Source organism: Protopterus annectens, chromosome 4.part0 (genome assembly GCF_019279795.1).
Source record: "Protopterus annectens isolate FY-2018-M chromosome 4.part0, PAN1.0, whole genome shotgun sequence".
In the NCBI taxonomy this organism is placed as follows: domain Eukaryota; kingdom Metazoa; phylum Chordata; order Ceratodontiformes; family Protopteridae; genus Protopterus; species Protopterus annectens.
The window spans coordinates 245723474-245748403 of NC_056733.1; the positions used below are offsets into that span (position 1 = coordinate 245723474).

Consider the following 24930-nt stretch of genomic DNA (forward strand, 5'->3'; position numbering starts at 1 on the left):
ATGGTCATCAACTGGTTTTCATTCTGGAGGAATTGGCCCTGCTCTTCTGCTCCGTACTATAGTGTAGGTGAGAGATAAAGATGAACACATTCTCCCTTCCTGTAGCACAGGAGATTCTTGTATGCATTTCAGCTGCTTACATGTCTTGTAGCAAATGTCAGGCAAAAAACACACAAACAAGTTCTCATTGCACCTTGGTAGCTGAAAAGGCAATTGTTTTAGGTTGTTTTTAGGCTACCAAGTTTCATGTGGTACAGGAAGCACTCCCAGTCCAACCCTAGGATGTCCCCACAGATGAGATGGGTACATAAACAACAGCAGAGATGCAAGGAGATAGCTCTCCCCAGCGTGGAAATAGCAGACTAACTTCACTTCATAGCTGTTGGAGCAAAGCAATAAAAATCTCTTAAGTTCAGAATTCAAAGCAACTGTAATAAGCTGTCCAAAACTTTAGATGTTAATTATCTTCTTTAAAAGTTCAGAAAAAATAAACCTCACAGAAGATAGTGTTCTATTAACTGGGTTTGATGGGATAACATCTAGCCACCACAGCAAGCCTGGCATCTGATATAGATCTGATTGTGCTGGTAAGATGCAGAAGTTATTCCGACTGCCACAAAACACTCCACTCATCAGGTCTTTGCTTTTGAGTGGAAATGGTCTCCTTTAGAGCTGAATAGTAATGTCATTCTGATTGAGTTTGCAGATGATCCCGACTTTTGTTAAGCACTTTTGTGATTTGGGCCTCTGTTATAGTGAAGGTGATTGCCAGCTGTATTTGCTTATAGAGACCCTTCTGGAGGGCAGAATTGTAACCCATCATTGGTTGATCAAGCAGCTTCTTAAAGTGTTGCATATCTATCCTTCAAAGAATCTCGCAACATCTTTGCTTCAGAAATCAAGACAAAGTCAAACAAACATACTGAGAGAATAAAAGGACAAAACTGGGGACAGATTTTAAATATTGCTCTTTCAGAAAGTTGCTACAATAACAGGTTTTATGCTAGCATGCATTTTCTGATGGGCATGAAGTCGGAAATGCAAGTGTTATTTAGTACTCTGTTGTTGCAATCTTCATTGATTTGTCAGCAAACCACAAATTTAATGAGAATCTGTCAAATATCTGAGGAAATAATCTGGGCATTCAGCAACATTATGGACAGTTGTGTGATATGCCATAGGACCCAATCTTCATGGTTGATAGATGGACCCATCCACTTTTTTTGAGCCTGCTGGCTTGGTTGCATTAAAACTGACTTCTTGAAAAATGTTCTTCCTGATGGTCAACTCATCTTGTGGGGTTTAGGTGTTTCAGGCTTTCGTTCATAGGAAAAAGGCTATTTGGCCAAGGAACTGGTGTAATAAAATGTTGGATCTGTACCTTGTTTTTTCTTTAATTTTGGGATTGGTGGTTGTGGAATTTGTTCATAGGAAATTTTATCTAGTGTGTCACAAGGATAACGTTCTGTTCTCTATGAACCCACATTTCATTCCTAAGCTGGTTTCATATTTTGTGTTAAACAAATTACCTGTTTGTCATATAGGCAGAAGCTTGGGCAGACAAGGATCTTTTGCACTATGGATGTGCACCATGAACTCTGGTGTTATGTTCAACAGATAATGGAGTTTTTGAATGCAATTTGGTTGTTCATCTCCTTTGTGATCTTCAGGGGGGATAGCTTATTGTTAGAGCAGACACTTCCCAAGGAAATTTAGTTTTTGTTTTTTTTTTTTTATCACGAGGCTGCTGGCCACCCCCTTAACAAATGCTGCAGTTAGAGCATCTTAAACTAAAGTGGCTACATCCAGTGTTGAATACCTGTATCTCAGACATCTGTGCTATGGCCACTGGACTGTTGATGCATGTCTGTGTCAGACATTTATGTCTTCGCCACTGGGCTGTCCCCTGCATGTTATGTCTCTGCCTTTGCTGTCTCAGCCATGGCATGGCTAGTGCATGCCTGCAGTGTGGACATTTCTGCCACAGCCACTGAGCTAGTCTCCATTTCAGGTCTCTGTCTTGGCCACTGGGCTGTCTGTGCACACCTTTGTCAAGCATCATCCTCCCAATCCTGACTCAAGCTTTGTAAATACTCCAAGGCTCACTGTTTGAACTGTGCACTTACAGTGGAAAGACCTGGAAGGTCATGCATCATAATTGCGTGGGAATTCATCTCTACCAAGAACAGAGGGTTCACAGTGTTTGGTATAACTGATATGTTCTTGCCAAATAAGCTTTTCTGAGAGCACCCCCATGGGGTCAGGAATCTCCTCCTTCCATCCCCAAAGTGGATAAGTGTTTTCTCTTCCAGCCTTGGCTGTTGGGGCCCCAAGAAAGCAGAGTGAGTATATACTTTTACATTAGTTGTTAGATAATGCACTTGTCAAATCTTTATAGCTCTTTGGTTTGTGGGAAGCTGCTGCCTAGTGGTACTGGGCAAACTGGTGGGCTTAGGAAACGTGCTTGAAGATATGCCCAACCAAAGACTCATCAAGGAGGCTCCTGTCATAGATCAGCTTGTTGGGTAAGAGTACATCAGCCATTTTGGTACCTTTTCTCTTGCAGAAAAATCAGGCAGCAGCTGTTGCATCTTGCCCAAACATTATTGCTTGTGAATGTAGGATATGATAAAAAATGTATATTTATATGCAGGGCAAAAAAGGGGTCAAAATGCATGCATTTGAGGGTCTTGAACTCCTAGACATAATCAGTATTAAGTAATTTACTGACTGAAGATAAAAAAGCTGCAATTTGTTTCTGTTTGTAACTATTTTTATTACCTGCCCAAATGCCCATTGATGACATTTTTAATTTTTCTATAATGCATTTTTTGTAAAAGTATTATGCTTGTGTTAGACCTATGAAAATGTACAATGCCACAATGACTTTACACGTCCAGTGCAGACAGTTCTTTATACAATGAAAAAAATCACTCAAATTTATAATGGTGTTTAACAATTAGATAACTTTTTTTGCCACGGTAATTGTTCGTGTGTTTATTGAATATTTGTGCTCTTTTAAGTTATTTATCCAAGTTCCATTTCTTTTGGTTTACTTTGTTTAGAGGAGTGCGGAATAGTAGCTCAGATCTCCAGACCTTTGGCAGATGCCGATATTTCAGCTTACTACATCAGCACCTTTAAATTCGATCATGCTCTGGTGAGTTGTAATGAGACAGGGGCACGGAACATTTGTGAAGAGGCAGAATTGTTTCCTTTGAAGTGAAGTCATTTGATTAAAGAGACTGGTCACAGGAGACATAGTTAATTACTTGTAATTCACAAGAAAATGTTTTGTTGAATTTATGATGTCAGATGCATCTTATTTAGTAGATCAACCATATAAGAATCAGATGTGACTTTAAGTAATATAAACAAAGCAAATTATTGGATAAGTGTGTGGTTAGTAGAACGTAAAATCTCTTCTTTCCACCTGTAGTAATCTTGCTCTCACCCCCGTCACTGCCTGTAGTCATTTGTGTAGCTTTTCTCATCGGTCTCCTCGATTTTAGAGTAGTGCATTTTCTGGATTAATAATATCTTGCTACTGCAACTGCTGCATGTATTTTTTGCGAGATTAAAAATCAATTGTTTTGTCACGTTATTGCACTGTTTAACATGTGAAAGTGCAAAACTGACCCATTCTGATGTCAACCTGCAATGAAGATGGATATTTGGGGGGGGCTAGCATGAGTCAGCCACCCCCCCCCCCCATGCCAGCAGATGTGTGGGACATCTGGATTTTGAAACTTGTACAAGGTTCTCCTGTTCATGAATTGATCCTGATTCAGATGTTTTTTCTCCCCATGTTAAGTATTGTGAAGGTGTGGCTAATGTTCCCTAATACTTGGATCTTTTAGAATCTAAATCTGTTTTTGACCATACTAGAGCTGATCTTTCTCCCTTGTATCCCTCCCTCAGGGAAGAGTGAGAAGTATATCTCTTAGATGTTACACAACTTACACACCTCTTATCTCAGTCCTGACCTTTGCCAGTGGCTGCTGAATCACAAACCAAGAACCACATCAGCATTGTCTTCGCTGCCATTGAGAGGAGCATAATGTGCCAGAATTTTAGCTCAGCCACACAAACTCAGGTGGGGAAAGCTTTCTTTACCTCACTTTCTTGTAAGAAGGTCGTCGCTTAGAGTGCCTGGTATGGGACTTGATGGAAGGAGTCCTTCCCACAGCTGCAGGCCTATCCAGGGAATAGTCCAGTGAAAGAAATGAAGCACAACTTCATACTGTCTTCAGTGTCTGCCTAGCTCTGCTGCTGCAAATGCTTTCACCAGGACTTCTGCCTCCACCACCTGCCCTGTGAGAGTCAGCCTAGAAGATGTGTTAGACTGTGCCTGAAGCTGCTTTAAAAGATGTTCTATTTCAGAAAGTTTCTCAGAAGTTTACAGAATAAATTCAGAAGAGGGTCGAGATGTTTTCTATTGTTAGAGGTGAAGAATCACCTACCTGTCTCCTCTTCCAAACTTTTTTTTTGTGTTTGAGAAAAATATTCCCAGTCAGTAGTGGGGGACGACTGCCAGTGGCCAAGTCACATTGTCTTGAAATAAATACCATGCACAAAAAAAAAAAAAAAAAAAGGTTACTGTGAGAACATCCATCCTCACAATGTGGAACCCATGCATAACAAATAGAACCCCCCAAAACCTACAACCGGGGAAAATATTGAATCCAGAAATTCCCTGCTGCTAGATAGGACAAGTGTGGGAGTTCAACATTGCAGGTTTTCTTTTTTCTATTCTATTGCTGGATTTGAAATTGTGAGGATTGATGTTCCCATAGTAAACTGTTATGACATTTTTGCATCCAGGGCAAGTATATTTAAAATGCTTTCTTCACATAAACTGTTTGCCCAGAAACAGTGGCAATATTAATAGTTTTTATTCATTTTAACAAACTACTTACTATAAAGTTTAAATATGTTTGCAAATAGAACATTTAAGCAAGCAAGCTAAGTAAAAAAAAAAAAATCACAATTAAAGCAACTATTTACAAAGGTGTCTACTATATTTCCAAAACTTTAAATGTTCTTGAAAGAGCCTTTATTTCAATAAGTTTGTGATTGTTTAGCAGATCTCTAAAATCTCATCCAGATGTAAGAAGTAGTGATTCTGGTTGTTCTCATCTTGATTGTTAGACATTCTAAATGACAAACGGTTACAATACTTGTGAAGTCTTTCATTGTTGGGAGTCCACTCATTTTTCAAATTCTTGGTGATTGTCTTCCTCACAATTGATAGCATACTCCACAAAAGCAGGTCATTAGCTTTCTTTACACAGTCTGGTGTTGGTGAATAAAATTAATGATTTAGTCAGGGTAAATTTATTATTAAATAGAGCCTGTAAAAAAACATTGTTTTTTATCCCAAAAATGTTTAATAACTTTGCAGTCGAAAAACATATGTTGTTAATTTGCTTTAATATTTGTCTTGCTTCTCCAGCAGGTGGTTTACTTTTGAATGTCCCAAGATACTTGGTTTTGATAGCGACTGCTATTTATATGCATTTTTCTAAATTAGTGTGGAATTTCCAAAATCAAGTCACATTAAGGTGGCTGTTCTCAATGCCAGAAGTCTAAACAAATTCCCTGATTTTGAGGCACTCTGCATTCAGAAAATACCTATGTCTTTATAGTTAGTTGAGGCTTTATTTAACTATAGAGAGTGTACTGGGGTTTGGAGCTTTTTTTACATTTAGATCCAATTGCAGCTGTTCTTTCAGGCAGATTCTTGGGGATCCACAAACAGAAACTACCTCGAGCAGTTGATAACTAAAGCTAATGGAAGACACTGCGTTCTTGACCTGATTCTTACAAATATAGCTGCCTCTTGCGCAACTTTTTTGGTAGCTCTTTCCCCAGTGATGTCTGACCACAAAGTTGTGACCTTATCCTTAAAACTCCCAAAATCCCACTGAACCTAAGGGACTTGCAAGCTTGCCAGCCTTAACTTAGACTCTGTGAAGAAATATCAGAAGTAGATTATGATTCCACTATTCCTGACCTTAATACAGCAGCAGGCTTCAGTGGGGAAATGTATACTCGTATGGAGCAGTCCTTACCAGAACTAAATATCAGTGGAAACTCAGAAATGAACAAGTCTGGTGGTCCACCACCATAAATAAATTGTGCAAAAAAGAAAGAAGCTCCTTAAATTTTGTTGCAGATCTAAAACTCCTACCCTTAAGGATAATGTTAAACACACATTACAAAAAAATAAAATAAAATAAATACTGAACAGCACCATCAGCAAGGGCACTGACTTATGGTTCTCAAAAAAAAAAAAAAAAAAAAAAAAAAAAAAATGAAATTTTGTTTTCATGATAATCCGGGAATTATACCCATAATTTATAAGTGTAATTTTGGTCTTTATCTTGATTTTATTTTCTAATCCATGTCTATATGCAAAATTAAAACAAATTCTAGATGCAGAACAGTCAAAGCAAGCTTGACTAGTATAAGTACTGAGTAAAAGAAGAAATGCAGGTTGTAGTGAATGAGTGCTCTGGTTTAAAGTGCCAGATTCTTTCAAAAAATGTAGTTTCCCTAAGTCTCAGATTACCTGAATTTAGAATTTACCAGTATTTTTCTGGAAAAATGGAAAATCAGTCCAGTAAAGTAGCCTGGGAGTTTCGGTTGGCCTGTAAAGCCAAAAATAATTCTAATTTCTTCTTTAGCCATGTCGGAAAACTAAAACAGTAATGCACATTACTCTGAACATATTCATATTGTCACCTAAGATACCGTGAGAATATCGTCACAAACAAATTTAGTACAAACGTCACCCCTGAAACCTCACATGAAGTCTTAACATCTGAATCCCTAACCCCCAATTACCTCTAAAGATAATTTACTGACTGTGACCAAAAATACCCTCTATGGGACCTGGCAGTATACCTGGCTGCTTAATTAACAGTGTTAAACTGTTTTAAGTATCGCTTCTGGTTTTGCCCCTGATGAGTGATGCAATCCAGTGGTGATGCCCCTCCATAAGGGTGGCCATACAATTGGCCCAGCTAATTGCAGAGCTTGAGGCTTCATCTGCTAAGCCACAAACCATGTTATGACTAACTTTGTGAAGAATTTTTAGTCTTTACCCCCAACAGTTTGGCTTAATCCTGTCTAATCTGGTAAATTACTTTTAAAGGGTTATGGAGGTTGTAGATGATAGCAGTGCATTTTGACTTGGACAAAGGTCTCCATCATCATTCCCCATGTTAGCATCATGCAAAAGCTAAAGCTTTAACCATATGTGGTAAGTTTATAACCCAGAGACTCCCAAAGCCATGTTAGCATCATGCTAAAGCTAACCATATGTGGTAGGTTTATAACCCAGTCTCCCAAAGCTTTGGCATAAACTTCTCCCTGCATGTTAAGCAGTGTGACTCACTGTTTTCCTTTTAAGCATAACCTATACAACTGGAAAAGTATTTACTAATTTAAAATAGTAAGATGATTAAATAATTTAACTAAAGAACTGGAAAGCAAGAAACACGGTTATTAGTAAAAGCAAAGAGGGGATTTATAAATCCTTGCTTGAGAAGCAGGGTACAACTGAACGGGTGAAATCCACCAATAGTTGACAGGCCCTTGATTCTTCAATATGGTCCTGGTAGTAGTAACATTCAGAAAAAGGGTTGTTAGAACTGGTAAATTTTAAATTGTTTTCCTGACACAGCCATAAGCCAACCTTCATTTACAAAAGAATGAGTAACATTAAGTTTGTTCCTGAATCCTACACACACTGATTCAGAAGGTTACGGCACATTAAAGTGTGTCTCTTGCCCTCAATGTAGCTACATTCATGAGGGTTCAGAGATGTATGTGAGGAGGATATGGAAACGTAAATATTGTAATAACAGGGCTTGGTTTACCTAACTACATGTGCTTCCTGTCAGTGCTTTTATGTAGGAAAAACGCACGTTTCATAAATGTATTGGCAAACGCCTTTGACATCAGCAGAAAGAAGTATCTTCTGAGTTAAAATTTTTTTTTTTTTTTTTAGTTTTGTAAAAGGTGAAAAGAACCAAAGAGTGGGTTATGAGTGTCAAGTTGAAAAGTGTGAGCTACTATGGCAGCTTAGGCTTGGAGCCCGTTTTTATCTGCGCCTAAATTAAAGTTGGTCTCTAGCTACTTGTGTTTAAAGGCAGCTGGACTTTGAAAATATTAGTATTTTCACAAAATGGTCACTACTACATAATTCATTTATTAAGTGGGTGAGTGCAAAAGATTATTTTCTCATTTTTTAATGAATGTCTTTTCTCAAATGCTTGTGAAGTGTTCACATTTTTAGCTTTTAATAGGTCATGTGATGTAAATGGTTTCATTTCATTGGTGTTGGGGTGTCTATATAAGTTAAGGTTTTACAATGATTACTTCAGGTTCTAAAGAAGTCTTTTGAGATGATACCACTTGATCCAGAGTGGTTAATAAAGGTTGGAGCACAGACTTTTCCTGCTTCAGAGTACATTTGTGTTTCTTGATTAAAGAATTGCAAATGAGATTGCAAACCGTGTATTAATTGCATGTATAATAGCTCAAGCACACTTGCCTACAACAGCAGAGGTTTATGCACATAAATCATAAATGACAAGATAATCCTATAAAGCAACACACAGCTGTGTTAAAGTTCAGGTATTAGATATGTGAACATGGCTTTTATATTTGGATATTGTATACAGAACCTAGAAGTATGATTTGCATCATTTGTGATCTTATAGTTGAAGGCAGTTATTTACATTTCTTAACTGGCTGGTTGGACCCTTTCCGTTCAGGACCTGGGCCACAAGACAATGACTTCAACGGTTGATAGATGCACTGTAGCAGCAGTTTGTCAGGAAAAGCGAATGTTGCTTTTCTCATTAACACCTGTTTGATGAGGAATGTCACACCTCTGTCAGCCTTGCACACAGCTTACATTCCTGAACATTTTTTGCAAAATAAACTTAAAAGGCATAAGATAGATGGACGTAAATATTTTGTGAACAGTAGAAAGTATTAAACTGCACAAATAGCAATATTATCAGTAAGAAGTATTATATAGTGTGGTTATAGTCTGTGCATTCATAGACTTTGCATAAATACTGTAACATTATAATGCACTTGAACCCAAAACTTTCACAAGCAAATGCTCATATTTTGGCAACTGTACAACCTAGACATATATTGTTAGAACGTTTATTAATCAGACATAAGCTTTCATATAACAAGAAATTTTTCTGTGTGTGCCTGTTTGAGATATTTACAGAAATATGAAAACCTACACTTAATTGTATAATTAGCAACAGTAATAACTGAATCTCATTCAAAAAGTGCAACTTACAGTGCAAATGTCACTGGACTGTTTTCTTCAACAACATCTAAGGTTTCTCCTGATGTCATGCATCAGTTTGTAAGTCACTTGTTTTATGTGGTGTTACGTACATATGGAAATATTGTTTATTTTCATAATCATTAAAATATATGTTGGGTATAGTACAATATAAATGGGCATTAACAATGAATATCCCTGTCTCCCACAATGGCATATCCCTCCATAACCTCTGTATCATCCGGGGTTCTCCGTTATGAAAGTGTGAATAAGTGACAAGTAGTGATTCATTTCTGTACTGCGGGACATCCTCTATTAACTGTCTTAGTGTCATTTTGTTAACTCCTTGCACTTTCTAATGCTGCCCATTGTACGCTAGTAAGTTGCTTAAAGAAACCAGATCCACAAAAAGGTCTGAACACCATAAGGCGCTATAGGTGTGAACTCCAAATGTGCTCAAAAAGGGGTTTTGGGCTTGACTGAGTTATTCTTCTTTATGAATATAATGTCCTTCCATTTCACTGTTTCAGTATTTATAACATGGGGGATCCCTTGCCTAGGGCAGCCCAACGTCCGACCAGTATACCAAAACCTTAGGTTGCTTTAAGGTACGTTGTACATCACACACACATAATTCTCTCGTAGCATAGGATGTAAAGGTGATGTCTAAGCATGCCCTCCTCAGAACTTCTTTGCTGACGGTACGGACTCCGTCCCTTGATTATTGGTATGAATGCCTACATTCCGTTGCTGGTTTCACTAAGCCTTTCCAGATAAGCACCTCATTGAGTTTGTCCTCCTTTTTTGGTGTTTTATAAGGACAGGGTGTTCTTGCCTACCACTCCATTTTATGCCCAAGGTGATGAATGAGCTTCCCTTAATCAGTCCATTAATTTGCCCCCTTTTTTTTTTCCTTCTCCATAATCTGCCTAGTGAGAAGGTGCTGCACACGGATGTACATAGACAATTCAGATTTTATTTGGATAAGAATAAGACTATTAGATAATCTGGTCAGCTCTTTGTTTCCTTGTATCCCAGGTCTTGGGATTAGCTGTATCCAAGCAGACTATTTATTTTTGGATTTCAAAAGCTGTTTCTTTTTGTTGCTCTTTTCATGGTAAGAACTTGCCTTTTTCCCTGTAAAGGCTCATTCTACTAGAGTTGTGGCGTCTTCTGGTGCTTTTTTCCAAGGGTTTGGATACTAACTCTATTCTTGAGGCAGTTACCTGGACCTAAGCACTGCAAGTTTTATGGAATCTCCAGAGCTGGAGCTGGTTTTGCTAGGGCCATCCTTCATGGCTTCCTTGAGTTCTGCTGGTCCTTCCTCTTCCCAAGTTTCTTCTGAGCTTTGGCGCTCTTCCTGATGTTATGAATACTGCAGCAGTGAAATACCCTATGCAGGGGATCCCTAATGTTATGAATACTGGAACAGTATAGAGAAGGACATCTGCCGTTATGGTAAGGTTTTACACAACTGTACTTTCCTATAGTGAGAAATTAATTTACATTAAATAGTAAGAGATGTCCAGATAAAACAGTAGTAGTAGCAGTTCTTGCATACTACCAAATTATGTAGAAGATGTTTTACACTATACACAAGTAGCTAATTATGCAAAAGATGATTTTGTGTTCATCAGTAAGCAAAAATATACAAAATTTGACAAGTAATTAACTTATGGCATTGAGTTAAAAGTAATAATTTGCTAGTCCACTTATTTTGTAAAGTTTCTTGAAAGTTAATTTTGTTTGAAATCGTATCAGAAGTTGTGAACTGGTTTATTCCATCATTTACCAACTAACTGCAACAGTATACCTATAGTCACTAAATGTTTTGGTCTTTGGAAACACCATGGTCGAAGTTCATGCAGAGAATGCCTGAATTAAGTTTCCAACCGAGCAGGATAGTTTGGTATATAAAATCTTAGGGTAGTTGGCATATAAAATTGTCTCCAGAGTGAAGTTGAAATTGATGGTTTTGATTAACTTCTAACTAGTGTGGGTATTGTAGGGAGATTGGCAACTCTGGTCATAATGAGCTGCGGCAAAAGGGCCAGTCTTGTATGGCTTTTCTTTCAGAAGTGCAATATCGCCTGTTATAACTTGAATACAGAAAGCTGAATTTGAAACATAAAATAAATTGTAACCATGTGCGATAGGGTACATAAGTGAAGCTCAGATTTGATTGTATGTTAAGACTTAAACATTTAGAAATATTTATTGGTTAGATGCAAATTAAGTAGATATATTAAATGTATGTAGAAATGAAACAGACGTCAAAGCATATTCATAAGCAGCTCGACTAGTTCATTTTTGTGTAATTGAAGAATTGTGGCAACAAGGAAAAGGATCTCCAAAAATGTAGTGAAAGAACATTTCTTCATTACAGCAGGCTGCTGTTCCTCAAATCTCAGCTTTAGATTCCTTCACTAATACCATGCATGTCAGCACCATCACACAAGTTATGACACAATGGAAATTTTCCCACACCTGGGCAATATAATGGCATAGCAGTTAGTGTTGCAGCTTCACAACACATGATTTTCTAGTTCTGGTCTCAGATGGTATGTCTTCTCTACAGAGTCTGTATTTCTTCCATTTATTTGCATGTGACCTTACTGCAGGTCTCTTATCTCAGATGTACACCGTAGGTGAATTGGCTCTCCTAAAAATAGCCTGTAGGCATGTGTGTGTGCATGAGCACACGGGTGCACATCCTGCAGTGGGTTAAGAGCCCTTTCAGGCTTGGCTCCTCTGTTGTGCACCTAGTGAGTGCTGTAATAAGCTTAGTCATCTTGGTATCCTGAATTTTATTAAGCAGGTAATCAGATAGTGATTGATTGAATGAATGACCCATTAGTGCATTCCTGATGTGTAACAACTGGCGAGATCTTGAAAAAACTCCATGCAGACTGGTCAGCAGTAGCATTGGAGCCAGTTTGCAAAATCCTAAGAAATGCACAGTCCACTTAGAAAATTGCTTTGATGTCTAAAATCTAATGCAGTTGTAGTACTAGAGGAAGTGAACCTCATCATATCTTGTGATCGTGTAGTCTTCATAATAGATTTCCTTTCTTATGCTAGATGACCTCAAATGGCAATGGTTGGACACAGATGACGCACTCTGCTTCAGACAAAATGTACCCAGTGAAACATCACAAAATATACCAGCTTGCCTCACCATGGAAGGATGAGCTTCTAAAAGCATGTGCTGAATGTGGGAGAAGTAAGAAAATAAGAAAGGTATATCTGTTTCGCTGTAGGAAGGAGATGATTGCTAAAAAAGGAAGGAGTCAGAGAATGAAGGTTAAAAGGTGACCATAGTAGGGCAGGGTAAAACCAAGAAAGAAAAACCTTTCATTGTAGATATGCAATGGTGAGTTTAAAAGGGAGTTGAAAAATACTTGTTTAGATATGCAAGGGAGGGGCAGGTTTGTTACATGTAGGCACAGCTGTCATGATCTATTAAAGAGGAAGCTAAGGTGGTGGCAGTCTGGTCCAGTGATGTGGTTGACAAATGTCAGGATAGTAGATTGGAAATAGCAATGTCAGGAGAGACTGTTTGGAGGTAGCATTCTCAGAACTCTTTCCTGTGCCAGCATGCTGAGGAAGGCGAATAATAGAGAGGAGTACGATTGGTTTTGGTAGTAGACAAGGAATATGTTCTTGCACACACCTTCTTGAACCACAAGTTAAGCACAAAAAACACAAATCCAAGCACTTTTACCAGTATTCCTTTCTTTTCTTTATTAGCTCTCGATCTGGTACCTCGGCCTTTCGCCTTCAAGGATCACAAAAAGTGTATGCTTCACACATCTTTTTATACATATGCATACACATTCAGAAGCAATTAGCACAAACAGCTTATCCAGTTATACAGTTATTCAATTTTAACAATTAAATCAACATTACATCAAATTCATCACATTTTACTGAAAATATTAATAATAATATTCATAACTATTTTTCTACATATATTATCTAATAAATTCATATATAAATTTTTTAATTATATATATTACAAAAAGCTTTTTTATTAATAACAAAATTAATATATGAACAAGAATAAATTATTTTACTATTATTTTTTATTATTTTCTTTTATTTCCTATTTTAATCAGATCTAAATAGCCAGTTCTAAATTAAGTCCAAAAGGCTTTAGAGTTCCAAATTTTAAAATCATCTTTGTCTCTAGTTCAAGTAACTTATAGAGATAATCATTCCCTCCCATGGAAAAAGGTTTACCCAAAACACAGAATTTAAGACGGTCAGGGGAACCACCATGTTTTTGAACAAAATGTTGGGCCACAGGACTACTTTCACTATGATTTCTAATGTCTAAGTGCTCCAACACACGAATTCTCACCATGCTTTTGTTTTTGCAACTTGGTAGGAGAATTTGAAAAGAAACAAGCTCTGTGCTAGGGATTGGCTGCATCCTAGCCCCAACTGAGTCTTTTGTAACTGGGTTAGAGAAGTACTTCTCAGTAATCATATTTTAAGGTAAGATGGAAGTTGGGAAAAGGAAGGCCACAGTAGCAGAAGGATTCTGACACTGAACATAGAAGAACAAGCAAGCATGAATTGGAACACAATTGGGTACAGTTACTTTGCAGTCCAAGAAGTCTGGATAGGCAGAGGCAGGAGTAACAAGCATTAATATTGACATTGCTGGAATCACAGGAATATGGCTGAATGACAAGATGACTAAAGGAGGTGCCACAGGTATAGGTTCAGGAATGACCAAGAACCAAAGTTGGAGGAGCCTGGATTCAAGTCAGTATAATGAATCCCAATGGGGAACAAAACCACTTGTGAGGGGGAATAAAACTGCATGAATGAAATGCAGACAAGTCAATCAGCAACTAAAATTGAAAATCAATTAAAAATTATTTCTCTAACACAGCTTTTGTTTTTGACAAGACTGTGGGCACCGTTAGATATTAGGGGTGTGAGGGAACGTTGGACAGTCAGTACAGTTCATCTTTCTTCGGACTTGTGGGGTAAAGGATGGAGTCTGGGGAAGAGAATAAAGGAGTGAAGTAGAAGGAATAGATTTCTGTTTGAGTATATAAATCTTCAAGAGCATACTGGCAGATTCTGAGCTCCACTTTAGAGCAGAAGCTGATACGTTGAACCACAAAGGACATAATTCCCAATGCTATCCTAATCACAGTGGGGAGGCAGGGATGTCCAGGTGAAGGTACCATTAGCCAGTCTTAAATGTGTTGTGTCTTTCCACATGTTATACAGCAGGTATATAAAACAAATCCGCAGTCTCCCAAGTGTAGTTTACTCTATGTTGAAATGTTCTGCAGGACACAAGAATAAGCTGCAGTCCAACACTTGTAAGCAATAGTAAATCTACTAAGCCGAAAAAAAAAGTTATTAATATTCAAGATGTTAAATGTGAATGAATGCCAAACACTTTAAGCAGATGTAAAGCAACATCAAACCAACAGAAGTGAATGAGACGAGGTGTCCTTCCATATAACTGTTGCAGTACTCTTCACCTAAGGGATCTCCTGCCAAGGATAGCCCAATATCCGTCCAGTATTTCAAAGCTTTCAGCTCTTATAGGTGCTGAATGTTACATGTATGCTTCCTGCATGTGATGTAGGGCATAAAGGTATTGTATGGATGTAGTTACTCAAAACTTGTTTACCTCCAATCCGAACGTTCTTACCGCCATTGGTATGAATGCTGTTTTGCTGCGCTGGTTACCAAACAGTGGTTTCAGATGCATACCCTGTTGGTGTTTGTTGTGTTCCTTTTTATTCTTGTTTAGTATTGTGTTCATGTCATCTGGAAAGGGAAAATGTCAGTATGGGAGACTGATTTCCCCCTAAAGACTGTCACAACCAGTGTCTCTCTTGCTTGGGTGCTTGCCATAATCATACTCCATGTTCTATCTGACAGGCATTTGTGTCTTAAGACCCTACATATTTGCCTGTCTGTCTGTCCATTTATCTTGAGAATCAAGTGCTTAAGATGTTGGTTCAGGGTGCAATGGTGGAATCCTCCCATCCCAAGGGCCAACTATCTGCCAAGAAGGCCAAAAAGTCAGGCCTGAATATGTCCAGCATCCCTTGCCATCTCTCGAGAGGCTAGTGAAAACCATGAAGACCGTCCATTGCTTACTTCGGATTCCTCTGTTGCAATCCCTTCGGAAGCTGGCAGGGATCTGAATCCTTGGTGGCTTTTCAGATGTCTGTACCTGACATTGAGGGAGAACCTTGGCTGATAATATCCATGGGACCTGGGGGATTCCTCAGATCTTAGTGAGGCAGGAAAATCCTATTGTTAGTGGTGTCAGGGTTCTGACCCTTTTGAGCGGATGTCTCACAGAAAAAGAAATCAAAGACAAAGCATATGTCTTCTCTTAAGGATCCCCAGCATGAATGGGAGCATTTTACACAGTTTATTTAATGTTTTGATGGCCTTTAAGCCCCCTCAAGGGATTTCTGATGTTCTTCATGTTTCACTGTTGCAGTCATTACATTTGGGTTATCTGCTTGCAGTAGCCCTCAATCGGCCTGAATAACAAAAGTCTTGGGTCCTGCGTCAGATGCTTTCCCTTTTTCCATGACGTCAGGTTGTCAGGGGTATAAAACATGCAGCTGATGCCATTACATCAGTCTTTCTTGCCGCATGGTGCCTGAAGCAGAAGCAGTTTGCAAGTGCATGTCGGCAGACTCCTGAAATTTTCGTTTTCGAGTTTCAGAACCGAAGTCTTCAACTAAAGCAAAGTACCTCATTGGGGAAACTTTTTCTTGCCCCTTACCGATGTCAGTAAAAGTTAATAATTGCATTCCTTGTGGAAAGGAAATACCTCACAGAGATTTTCATTCATACTGTATTCCTTGCCTGGGCCCTGACCATGATGACCGTACCCTGCTGTCGGTTTTGTGCTTTATTTAATCGGCGCACTATCCGTTGTCTGTATATTTTTGCCTCTAAATATTTCGGTTCTCTGTTTAATTATCCAGAAATGTCGGTTAGCCATCCAACTACTGGGATTCTGAAAAAAAACAAAGATAAAGACAGAGACAGGCCGCCTAGGTCCAAAGCTGCCAATGACGCTTCTCTTAAGCCAGTTTGCCGGTACTCAGGCACTTTCGCAGCCCCTGATACCCGCTACTTCTGATTCGCAGGCCTCTACTGAGAACCATTTGGAGTCCGGTATGCCACGAGATGCTTCAACTGTGGAACCTGCGGATGTCTCGGCCTTGGATGGGTCTGGAGCTGCTGTGCAGGCACCGGCTTCTGAGAGTGTATTCAGGCCTACGGACTTGCATATTAAACCGATGCTTCCTTCATTTAGGTCTAAATCTCGAACCATGCCTAAGAAATAGACACCCAGGCTGCATGCTCAGGCCTCTCTATGCCTAAAAAAAATAAGAATGGCTGAAGATCTTATAACTTTAATCAGGGGAAGCCAACCTCCCCCTTCTAAGAGACCTAGGACTGAAGTTGTTTATGAATCTTCTGACCAAGATTCTGATTTGATTTTTCTGATTCTTCTGATGATCTGGATTTGCCCTTCTCTACTTATGAGGATTCTGATGCAGAGGACTCTATTCCCTCTGCCCCCCCCCCCCTCCAGAAGATTTCTCTTTTGGTGAAACCTTGCATAATCTTAGGGAGCATTTCCACTGGGAAAGCCAGGATTTTTCTGAGTCAAAAAAGAGGCTTAGGGATTTCTTACTCCTGCCTCAGCATAGGCCTTTATCTGTACCTATACCACCTGTACTAGCCATTGTTGATTATGCCTTTTCGGAATCTAGTTTGGCCCCTGATTCTTTGCCTCCTGCTCCCAGAATACCTGACAGATATTACAAGGTTCCTAATTCATACAAGTTTATTTTTTTTTTAAATCCTATTGCGGATCCAGAGACTATTTCACAGGGACCCAAGGGCATTAAGGCTTCTACTGCTGATGGAGACTCCAGGGTGCTGGATGGATGGGGTAAAAAGGTTTACCCTTCTGCAACCTTGGCCATTAGGGCTTTAAACTGCCAGTTTCACATGTTAAAGTATCAACATGTTATTGGGTTGCTTAAACAGAAAATGATGATTCCTGACTGTGCTGAAAATAAAGAATTACAGGATTTAATGCATTCTGCTGAACAGCTTGGTAAACATACTTTGCGATGTGGATTTGATTCATTAGAGGCCTCTTGCAGGGCTGCTGTTACTGGGTCTGTGCTCAGAAGGCATGCTTGGCTTAAGGAGCAATCTTTGCCTGATCATGTTAAAGCTAAACTGTTGGATGATCCCTTAAATCAGGACCGCCTGTTTGGCAACAAAGCTGAGGAAGTTCTTAAAATGATGGAAGATAAAGATACATCTATGCAAACATTTAAAGATCTCTTGCAAATTCAGCCTCCTAGATTAGTAGGCATTGGCCCTCTAAGAATTGGTCCTTTCCAGCCCCTTCCAGGTCTTCTCAAGCCAAACCCAGACACAGCAGAAACCCCAGATTTCAGTCCCAGGGGACACACAAGACTAAGCAGTGGGGGATTTCTGCACCCAACTGAAAGTAGTAAGACACCCCCCTATAGAAAACTGTCTCAATGACTTGTTTTTGGAACTTCCAAGCAGTTCCCAACTGAATGCTCCTTTAGGCGAAAAGATTGGTCTGCAGGCCAAAAACTGGGAACTCATTACCCAGAACAAATGGGTTTTAAACATAGTGTCCCAAGGATACAGATTTCACTTCCACACGATGTTCTTCGTGTTTCACTGTTGCAGTCATAACTGTAGGGTACTCCTGCCGGCAGGCAGCCCGAGGTCGGCCAGAATATCAAAGTCTGGGTCCGGCGTCGGCTGTATCAGCAAGTACCCTGACGTCAGAACGCATGGGTATAAAGCTGACAGCCGACGCCATCTTCACCAGTCTTTCTTGCCGTGCGGTGCAGAGCAGTTCGCTAGTTGTTGGTTGGCGTTTTCAAGACAACGTGGTGCAATTGTCGTCAGTCCGAAGTTTTCTACTTCTCTTCTCAAAGTACCCCGTTGGGGAAACTTTTCTTGCTCCGCCGATGTCAGAAAAAGTTAATAATTGTGTATCGTGTGGAAAACAAATACCTCATAAAGATTTCCACTCTTACTGTCTACCTTGCTTAGGCCCTGACCACGACGTTTCTTGCTGTCTGTTCTGTGCCAGGTTTAATTCTCGCACTATCAAGCGTAGGTGCGATTGGGCCTTGAATTACTTCGGTAGACTATTTAATTATAGGATGTCGTCGGATACTTTACTGACTACCGGAATACAGAAGAAACGCAAAGACAAGGACAGGCCTCCGAGGTCCAAACAGGATACTTTGCAGCCGGAGCCAGCTTTGGGTTCGGCGGTCGTCAGTGAGGCGCTTTTGCAGCCCCTGTCGTCCGCCACTTCAGAACCGATGGCCGACACGGACTCCCATGGGGAGCCATCTAGGCCTAGTAATTTGTCTGCTGCAGGACCTTCGGACGTCGCTCCTTCAGATGGGTCCGGAACCGCTGTGCAGGTACCGGCTTCTGAGGGGGTCTTCAGGCCTTCACATATTACTCTTTCCACAAAGACAAAGGCTAAGTCAAAGACTCCTGTTAAACCCAGAGTTTCTGCTCAAGCTTCTTCGGATTCAGCTCCTAAGACTCGGAAGCAATTACTACGGATGGCTGAGGATTTATTAACTATGATTAGGGGCTCTCACCCTCCTCCTGAGAAAAGGCCTAGACAGGATATCCCTTATGATTCCTCTGATCAGGCTTCTGTATCTTCAGTTTCTTCCTCTGATCAGGATTACTCTTTTCCTCCTTATGAGGATTCGGATGCAGAGGATTCTGTTCCCTCTGCCTCTCCCCCTGAAGATTTCTCTTTTGGGGAAACCTTGCATGAGATGAGGGAGCATTTTCATTGGGAAGGTCAGAATTATTCTGCTTCCAGAAAGAGACTTAGGCAATTTCTTCTTCTCCCTCAACACAGGCCTTTAGCTATTCCTCCTGTACTTGACATTGTGGATGATGCCTTCTCTGAAGCTAACTTGAATCCTGATTCCATGCCGCCTGCTCCTTCTAAGCCTGATAGATTTTACAGGGTCCCTGATTCCCATCAATTCTTATTTAAGAATCCTTCTGCTGATCCTGAAATTATTTCGCAGGGTTCCAAGGCTGCTAAGGCCACCTCCTCTAAGAATCCTATCCCCTCTGAAAAGGATTCTCGTGCCTTGGACAGGTGGGGCAAAAAGGTTTATATTTCAGCTACCCTTTCTATTAGAGCTTTAAATTGCCAGTTTCACATGTTTAAGTATCAACAGTTTCTCTTATCTGTTTTAAAACAAAGGCTTTCTACCTTTCCTGCATGTGCTGAGGACAAGGAATTACAGGATGTGTTGCATGCAACTGAACAAGTTAGCAAACATAGTTTACATTGTGGTTTTGATGCCTTAGAGGCTTCCTGCAGGGCTGCTGCCTCTGGTACTGTTAGGAGACGTGCTTGGCTTCGTGAGCAGAATTTACCTGAACAAGTTAAGGCTAAATTGCTAGATGCCCCTGTTCAGCATGATGTCTTATTTGGATCTAAGGCTGAGGAGGTTATTAAAAAGATGGAAGAAAAAGCCAAGTCTATGCAGACTGTAAAAGATTTTTTGCAAGTACAGCCTCTTAGATTTTCTAGAAATTGGCCATCCAAAAATTGGTCTTTTCCCACTTCTGACAGGCCTCAAAGGGGAAGATATAGACGCTCCAGAGGCCGGGCGCAGGCTCAGGCCTCTTACAGATCTAGACAGTGGACTGCTTCTTCACCTAGAAGGGGAGAAGACAGACCTCAAACCCAAAGAAAGCAAACCCAATGACTCCCTCTGTTGGGCTACAGGTTCAACTTCCCTGGATGCCCCTCTCCGAGGAAAACTTTCTCTTTTTTACCAAAATTGAACTCCCATTACCCAGGACAAATGGGTGATTTTGAAAGGCTACAGATTCCACTTTCACACTCTGCCAAGGCCTTCCGGCTGGCCAGATCTGCCAAAACATCAATGGACAGAGGCCTTAAATCAAGTGGACGCTTTATTAGCCTTAAGAGCCATAGTACCTGTTCCACCTCTAGAGGTGGGGAAGGGGTTTTATTCAAGACTTTTTCTGGTCCCAAGAAAACAAAACTCCTGGAGACCTATTCTGGACCTACCTTTTTGGAAATTCCAAAATTCAAGATGCTTACACTTCAACAACTTCTCCCAATGCTCTCACAAGATGCTTGGATGGTAACATTGGACTTAAAAGATGCTTACTTACACGTTCCCATAAGGCAACAATGCAGAAAGTACCTCAGATTCAAGGCAGGCTCGAGACACTTCTAATTCTCTATACTGCCATTTGGCTTATCTACTGCGCCCAGAGTTTTTACCAAATGCCTGGCTCCAGTAGTAGCTTACTGCAGACTCCAGGGGATTCAGGTTTACCCCTATCTGGACGACTGTCTAATTCAGGCAGACAGCAAAGATCTTTTCTTCAACACCTGCATTTTGTTCAACGTCTTCTCCTACTACTGGGATTCTCAGTGAACACAAAAAAGTCACATTTGATTCCTTCACAACGAATGATCTTTTTAGGAGCTCTTCTAGACACAAGTTTACAGATGGCCTTCCTTACTCCAGAAAAACAGTTACAGCTGGCTTTAATCTTCAAGACCTTGGCAACCTTGACTCGGCTCACTGCAAGGAAATTCCTGCAGGCTTTGGGCTACATGGCCTCTTGCATCCTGTTGATTCCAAATGCGAGGCTTCACATGAGGAAACTTCAATGGTACCTAAAGAGTGTATGGTCACAGCATTGCCACAGTCTGGATACAATGATTCCACTGATTCCCTGCCTCCAGAAGGAATTCCTTTGGTAGTCCAGGGCGTGTGTTTTGAATGAAGGGAAGCCCTTTCGTCTTCCTCAACCTACTCAGATCATAACCACGGACGCCTCGGATTATGCTTGGGGAGCTCATTTTCTAGACAAATGTCAACAGGGCTCTTGGACAAACAAACACCTTCTATGGCACATCAACTTAAGTTGGCAGTCCAAAATGCTCTTCTAGCCTTCCAGACTCTTTTGAAGCCAGGACCTCTGCTAATTCGAACAGACAATACCACAGTCATGTGGTACATAAACAAGCAGGGGGGCTCTCACTCTTACCCCCTTTGCAGACTTGCCATGACTTTATGGGACACAGCCCTAAATTTGAATCTGGATCTTCAGGCACAGTTCATTCCAGGAACTCAGAATCTCTTAGCAGACAGCCTAAGCAGAAACATTTTGGATCCTCACGAATGGATGTTGGACCCCAACTTATTCAGCAAGATAACTGCAGTTTGGGGCTGTCCTCAGATAGACCTGTTTGCGTCCCATCTCAACCATCAGTTGCCTCTCTTTTGCACCAGGTCCTTCCACTACACAGCTTGGAGAGTGGATGCCCTGTCCTTCAGCTGGAGGAATCTTTCGGGATATGCCTTCCCTCCTCTTCCTCTTCTGCCTCTGGTATTGCTAAAGATAAAGCTGGACAAACCCAGACTGATCATTTTGATAGCTCCAAATTGGCGTCGTCAGTTTTGGTATCCAACTCTACTACACCTTTGCTTGGAACCCCCTTGGAGTCTTCCTCTGACCCGTTCTCTACTGTCCCAGCATCAGGGTCAGGTATTTCACTCTCAAATCAAGACTCTTTGCCTGGCAGCTTGGCTCATCAAAGGCATTTGATTCCTAAACAGGTTTTGGATATTTTCTTTTGGAAGCTAGGCGTCCTAGTACAAGGAAATCTTATGCTTCTAAATGGAAGAGATTTTGTATTTGGATGAAGGATCGTGGTTCTGATCCTTTTTTACCTGATATTCCCTCTGTTTTACTTTATCTCTCAGACCTTTTGCTTAAAGGTCTTTCCTTTTCTTCCATTAAAATTCATGTTTCTGCTATTTCGGCTCATTTCAGTTGTGATCCTCCCATTTTTTCCCACCAGCTGGTTAGACAATTTGAGAGGAGCTAAGAATTTAAGACCTCCTAGATCTCCTCCTGTCCCTCCTTGGGATCTCAACTATGTCTTGGAAAAGCTTACTTTGCCTCCTTTTGAGCCTGCTGCCTCTGCGGATATTAAGTTCTTATCCTGGAAGACAAGCTGTCTTGTTGGCCTTAACTTCTGCCAGAAGAGTATCTGAGTTACAAGCCCTCATGGCCGTGGGAACCATACCTCATTTTCCATCAGGACAGAGTTTCCTTGAGGACCAATCCTACTTTTATGCCTAAGGTAGTTTCTAGAGTGGCTCTAAATCAGACTATTCACCTGCCTACCTTTTTCCCAAAATAAGGGGGAAAGGATTTTGCATTCATTGGACGTACCTGGACAAAACTAAAGATTTCAGAAAATCAGATCAGTTGCTTATCTCTTTTGCTTCCAGTTCTCTAGGTAAAGCTATTTCTAAGCAAACTATTTCCAAATGGATTGCTCATGGAATACGATATTGTTACTCTCTTTATGGAAAACAGATTCCAGGTATTGTCAGGACTCATTCTACTAGAGCAGCTGCCACTTCAGCAGCCTTTCTCAGAGGAGTTCCTACCAAGGACATTCTGGAGGCTGCCACTTGGAGCTCTGTGCATACCTTTTCCAAGCACTATAACCTCCCTTTGTACTCTAAGTCTAGGGCAGGCTTTGCCTCTGCTGTTTTGCAGGGTCTTCTAGCTGCTCCTTCTTCTTCATAACCTCCTCCCGTGTTCTCAGCTTTGGGATTCTACCCTACAGTTATGACTGCAACAGTGAAACACGAAGAACATAGTACAGTTGTGTATACCTACCATAAATGTAGATGCTTGAGTGTCTTCACCGTTGCAGTCGGTGTTTCCCTCCCTCCAGACCCCTCTTGTTTCCTTTTCCACTACCTTTCTGGTGTATTTGCTTTTCCCTTGGGACACCTTTTGGTTTTATGGGAGCTTCTGACATCAGGGGCAAGAAAGGCTGGAGAAGATGGCGTCGGCTGTCAGCTTTATACCCATGCGTTCTGACGTCAGGGTACTTGCTGATACAGCCGACGCCGGACCCAGACTTTGATATTCTGGCCGACCTCGGGCTGCCTGCCGGCAGGAGTACCCTACAGTTATGACTGCAACAGTGAAGACACGCGAACATCTACATTTATGGTAGGTATACTCAACTGTACTTTACCAAGACCATGCGGGTGGCCAGATCTACCCCCAAATCAGTGGGCAGAGGCCCAAAATCAAGTTCTTTCTCTCTCGTAAGCATGGGAGCTATTCAGTTGGTACCAGAAGAGGAAAAGGGACAAGGTTTCTATTCAAGACTTTTCCTGGTACCCAGAAAAGGCAATACATGGCGTCCTATCCTGGACCTTTCTACTCTAAACACCTTTGTGGTGATTCCAAAATTCAAAATGCTGACTTTTCACCAGCTGCTTCCTATGCTAGGCAAAGATGCATGGTTGGCAACATTAGACTTAAAAGAAGCATACCTGCACATCCCTATCAGGGATTCTTGCTTCAAGGCAGGCTACATGCACTATCAGTTCTCTGCACTGCCCTTTGGCTTATTTTCTGTGCCCTGTGTATGCACAAAGTGCCTAGCTCCAGTCATTGCATTTTGCAGGCAAAGAAATATTCAAATATACCAATACCTGGATGATTGTCTAATTCAGGCAGAAAGCCAGGACATACTTTTGAATCATCTGGCCTTTGTTCAAAGGGTGCTGACTTGTCTGGGGTACACCATAAACGAAAAGAAATCACAGCTGGTACCCTGTCAAGTTATATTCCTGGGCGCAAGCTTGAATACAACTTCCCAGATGGCTTTCCTCACGCCAGAGAAATGGATTCATTTGACAACCTACTTCAAAACAAGTGGCCACAAAAACCCAGCTATCTGCAAGGCAGATACTGCAAGCCTTGGGGTTCATGGCCTCCTGCATTCTTCTAATTCCATATGCAAGGCTGCATATGAGGAAACTGCAATCGTATCCCAAAAGCTTATGGTGTCAACATTCACAAGATCTAGAAGCAATGATTCCTGTCATACCTTGCCTACGCCTAGAGTTCCTTTGGTGGGCAGATGCCTGCCACCAAAACAGGGGACTACCATTCACACTACCCCCTACTGCCCAAACCTTAACAAACGCATCAGACTATGCATGGGGGGCTCACCTGGCAGGGAAGTGCAGTCAGGGCAAATGGAACCCAAGTCAAATGTACCTGCACATAAATCAAAAGGAAATGTTAGCTGTATAGAATGCTCTGACAGCCTTCAAGGACCACATTCGTCCAGGACAGCTAATGGTAAAGACAGACAACACCACTGTCATGTGGTACATAAGCAGGGGGTGCACATTCTTTCCCCCTCTGCAGACTAGCCATGGCATTGTGGAACACAGCCTTGCGCTACCAAGTGAATCTACAAGCTCAGTTCCTGCCAGGGAAACTAAATACACTGGCAGACGGACTAAGCAGAAACCTCATGGACCCACACGAGTGGAAACTGGAACCAAGGATTTTCAACATGTTGACAAGCAAGTGTGGTAGCCCAGATATTTACCTGTTTGCCTCCCTCCAGAACCATCAGTTGGACAAATTTTGCACAAGGATTCCCCACA

At 40.9% G+C, this 24930-nt stretch overlaps 1 protein-coding gene across 1 annotated transcript in view; it reads left to right on the forward strand.

The window, feature by feature from the left end:
- LOC122799284 (cytosolic arginine sensor for mTORC1 subunit 1-like) overlaps positions 1–24930 on the forward strand; it is a 467271-nt gene that overhangs the window by 385662 nt on the left and 56679 nt on the right. The window contains exon 8 of the mRNA XM_044068241.1: positions 3066–3160. Coding sequence (XP_043924176.1) covers positions 3066–3160 — 95 coding nt within the window. The remainder of the gene's footprint in view (positions 1–3065; positions 3161–24930) is intronic.